The 4,108-nt window shown below is 38.8% G+C and overlaps 1 protein-coding gene across 1 annotated transcript; it reads left to right on the top strand.

Annotated features, from left to right (window-relative positions):
• Nucleotides 1–1,112: 1,112 nt before the first annotated feature.
• nutf2 (nuclear transport factor 2) lies at nucleotides 1,113–3,266 on the top strand (the record flags this gene model as incomplete). The annotated part of the gene is made up of 4 exons (XM_079743622.1): nucleotides 1,113–1,211; nucleotides 2,095–2,166; nucleotides 2,384–2,482; nucleotides 2,814–3,266. The coding sequence occupies 4 exons, from the start codon at nucleotides 1,113–1,115 to the stop codon at nucleotides 2,925–2,927; spliced, it is 384 nt and encodes a 127-aa protein (XP_079599748.1). The 3' UTR covers nucleotides 2,928–3,266.
• Nucleotides 3,267–4,108: the final 842 nt, after the last annotated feature.

The following is a 4,108-nucleotide window of genomic DNA, read 5'->3' as shown; positions in this document are numbered from 1 at the left end:
GAAGAGGCACAGGGGAGGGGACACATAAACACTGAGCGCACAGGATATTTTTAGAACTCCGTGGAAAAAGTACATACTAGCAATACAAATATCGCAATTAACTCGTGTCCGAAATGGTTGTCAGGCCCGTGGAGTCTGTAGCTATTCGTGCTATATGTTTTGTCAATGGGTTGATCGGGACCTCTGGAAACGCTCTTGATCTGGTCAATGTTAGCAAACGAGCTAGCAAATACGCTAGTAATAAAGAGATGTCAATGACTTTTAATCTTCCCGTAGTGACTGGCTTGATTCCCCCTCGGATTTTATCAGTAACTTATGCAGGTCCGTTGATGACTTGTCTGAGCTTTTGGTTTGTCGATAATATCAAGATCAGCGCGTGGAACTGAAAAAACCTGACCCCATGGTTTATTTGTAGCCCCCATTGCTCTCACACGGTGTAACATGTCACTGTCACTAGCTGTGTCACCAAAGGGACCAAAGAAGGCCCGCGTAACTCAATATGATCATGCTTCCACGCCTGGGCGAATAACGCAAACAGAAGCCAATGTATTGTGAATACAATATCCACTAGGATACACAATCGTACTTTCCTAAGTCTACAGCACTTTTGATTGTGTTGCGTCAGTGTTGCCCAGCTGTTGTGAGTTGCACACCATGGATTTTCTTGCGACCGCACCCCCTTTCAAAATTCCAGAGAAGGCATACGTTACAATGTATTTTGACAGTTGGCTGAATTTATTCTATCAACAGAACCCGCCAATCTTTTCTTAAAAATGACCAGTCAGTATTTCCTATTACCAGTTACTATCCTAATTTACACCCCCAGTGATGTAAACAATAACACATACATATTACAATACCATACAATAACATATGCATGTATTATTTGGCATGTATTACATTATACATTTTACAAAAGTGTTGTTGATTTTGTTGAAATCTACATTATTGTTCAAATGTAAAGATATATTGTTTACATTGTTGAACACAATGTTTTTTTTTATTATGCCTATACCTTATAAAACAAAAACCAAAGCTAAGGAGTCTGTTAAGGAGAAACCTTGACCTGATTTCCCTGTGTCTGTCCAGTGCCGGCTGCAGGGTGATTCAGGATGGGGGAGAAACCTCTATGGGAACAGATAGGATCAAGCTTTGTGCAACACTACTACCAACTTTTTGACACTGACAGAACGCAACTCGGATCAATATATGTGAGTTTTGGAAACGATCAATATATTTTTTTAACCATTAAGTATTCTTCTGATTTGCTTCTTGGTTGTCCTTTTCAGCCACTTGATGAATCAACATTCTCGTCACAAAGTTAAATTTTATTTGTCTTAAGGTTTCCATCTTTTTCACAAATGATCCTCCTAAAATTATGTCGATACATATTAATACAGACGCAGGTTGCTACTGAAAGGTATAATATATTGCATCTTCAAATTCTAAATACGACTAGATCTATGTTATATATTTGTTGAGTTGTGTACATTTATTATCCCCAATGTTTCAAACATTGCTCAAACAAAGAAATCTGTGGTTTTATTCAACCACAGACAGGCAACATCTGGTTGCCTTCCCCCCCTAAATTCCTGGGAAATTGTAATCCATTAGAGACCTAATTTATTGATATGATATTTCAATATAAGTTTAGTTTATGCTACAGCATAAGCTGATAGCTTGTGTTACTATGAAACGTTTCTCATTCCAGTCACCAAGCTAGTGTGTAATATAACGTTGTTTTGTCCTTGAACATGATTTCTGAGTGAGTCTGTCGTTTATTTTCACTGGCAATGGTGGTGAAGAAAACAAACCGCCTACTTCAAAACGTCATCAAACTATTTATTTTGTTATTATTTTGGTTGAGACACTACATATTATACATGACCTGTAAGGTATAGTCTTCTTGAAGATGCTCTCTGTCTATATGGCAAAGGCTCTAGATGTGTTTTCTGCTCTCTCCTCGTTGTTAAAGCGCATCCTCTTGAATAATTGTTCTGGTGCTGAGAAGGCGGATATGAACCTTGTGTGATACACTTCTAATGTTGTCTTACTTGTGCTTTCTTTCTTTCTATTTCACCTCCGTTCCCTCAGATTGACGCATCATGCCTTACGTGGGAGGGACAGCAGTTCCAGGGAAAAAGAGCAATTGTTGAGAAACTCTCAGTGAGCTTTTTTATATTTCAAGTGTTTGTATTATAGGCATGGCAGGGCAAAGGGTGATTGATAATAAGCTGACACCAAATAAACATATGATTTCATGCATCTTCTATTCTACTGTAGTAATCACTTTTGCATCATGTAACCATTATTATTCATTAGTCTTGTTGTTTCAGATTAACATTATTATTTGTTTTCCAACCCCGATTCTTATGTTCTTTAGAGCCTGCCCTTCACAAAAATAGCCCACAGTATAACAGCACAGGACCATCAGCCTACCCCAGACTGCTGTATCCTGAGTATGGTTGTAGGGCAGCTAAAGGTGAGCAACACATTGAGCATGATGCTGACCAACAGCCCAGTTTCATGGTTCATAAGTACTCTTTCACATGTTGAAACTAGTCCTTAAGCATTTGTTGTCAGTCTTTGATATTGAGGTTGTATTCTACATTTGTATGCAATATTGTTGGCAAAGAATATATTTACAGTGAAATTAAAATGGACTTTTTGCAAATGTCCACAGCCATATTATTGATCAACATATTTTTAATTTCACATTAAGAAGACATTGAAAAAGCCAATTTTTGTATATTTTAAAGCAAATCCTGTAAGATTTTGATGTTAACTTGCTTTGCCTGTGTATTTGTTCACAGGCAGATGATGACCCCATCATGGGATTTCACCAGAGTTTTATCCTGAAAAATATTAATGATGCATGGGTGTGCACCAATGACATGTTTAGGCTGGCGCTCCACAACTTTGGCTAAAGGGCATCGTCTCACCCCTGACGAGTGGGTACGAGTGCCCTCTCAAGCTATGGGAGGCGCAGAGGAGCGAAGGGAGGGAGGAGAATCGAGGGGTAACTCTTCCCTCCCTCCCTCCATCTTATTCAGTCCTGTTTGACAAACACCCGGATTCCTGATGTCAATCACAGAACTTGCTGGTGGACATTTTTTAACCACCTCATCAAGTAGAATTTCTTTGGGAGCTGGCTGAAAAATCAGATACCGCTGTCTGCCCCTCCACTGATCTGCATGACGCTGGAAGCCCTCATTACATTATCTACCGTCAAGCCAGAGCAGAAAGACATTTGCTAGCTTAATGACGCCATTCACTGACTTGGTTAAATTCTACTCTGTTCCTACTAAGCTGTTTTTCACTTGATTCTGCTAAAGAGCTGTTGATTGATGATGATCTGTGATGATTTTAAGAGACGCTACTCTTCAGTTCACACATCTTTTGGGTTCATTTTAGGTAAGTTGTGTGCATTTTCACGCATCTAAGTAGGTTCTATAACTAACCCTTATCTTCTAAAAGATGGATACATTTGCCATGATTCATGTTGTCAGGCTTTGATTAAGCTATCCAAAGAATAATGAAACTTGACCCCACTTTGTCTTTTGCTTTGATACTCGCTTAGAGTAAGATGAATATCACAGCCATGTCATACAATAAAATCTGGACTATTTCGTAATGTTGTGGGGATGTGTCTTTTCCATGGAGTAAAACTATTTTAAATGGACCGGCTATACAATTCAATAGTTTGATATATATTTTTTATCCCCTTATCTTACCCAAAATGGTAAAACATTATTTAGGTAAATGCATTTTCTGGATCCGTTCAAGAGGATTTCTGAAGTCTAGTGATGAAGGTGTGATGAAGGGCTTCTGTTTTATACATGCAGCAGTCTTGGTCCGTTCTACTGAACTTGTTTCTAATTATTTATTCAATATAAGTACGCCAATAATATAACGAATCACTAACAGTATGCATGCAACTGCATCTATTTCATGTTCACATTGTTAACGTTGTAATTACCAAACGATTTGCATGTGGAACTCATGGGGTCGACAGTCTGTAGACCGCTGATCCAAGTCGGAACCAATTGATGCATGGGGTTTTCGGAAGACGTTCAGTGCAGCGGAAGTTTAGACGGTTGCTCGGGGT

Source organism: Pollachius pollachius, assembly GCF_949987615.1.
Source record: "Pollachius pollachius genome assembly, chromosome: 9".
Taxonomy (NCBI): Eukaryota; Metazoa; Chordata; class Actinopteri; order Gadiformes; family Gadidae; genus Pollachius; species Pollachius pollachius.
This window is presented reverse-complemented; position numbering and strand designations above follow the sequence as displayed.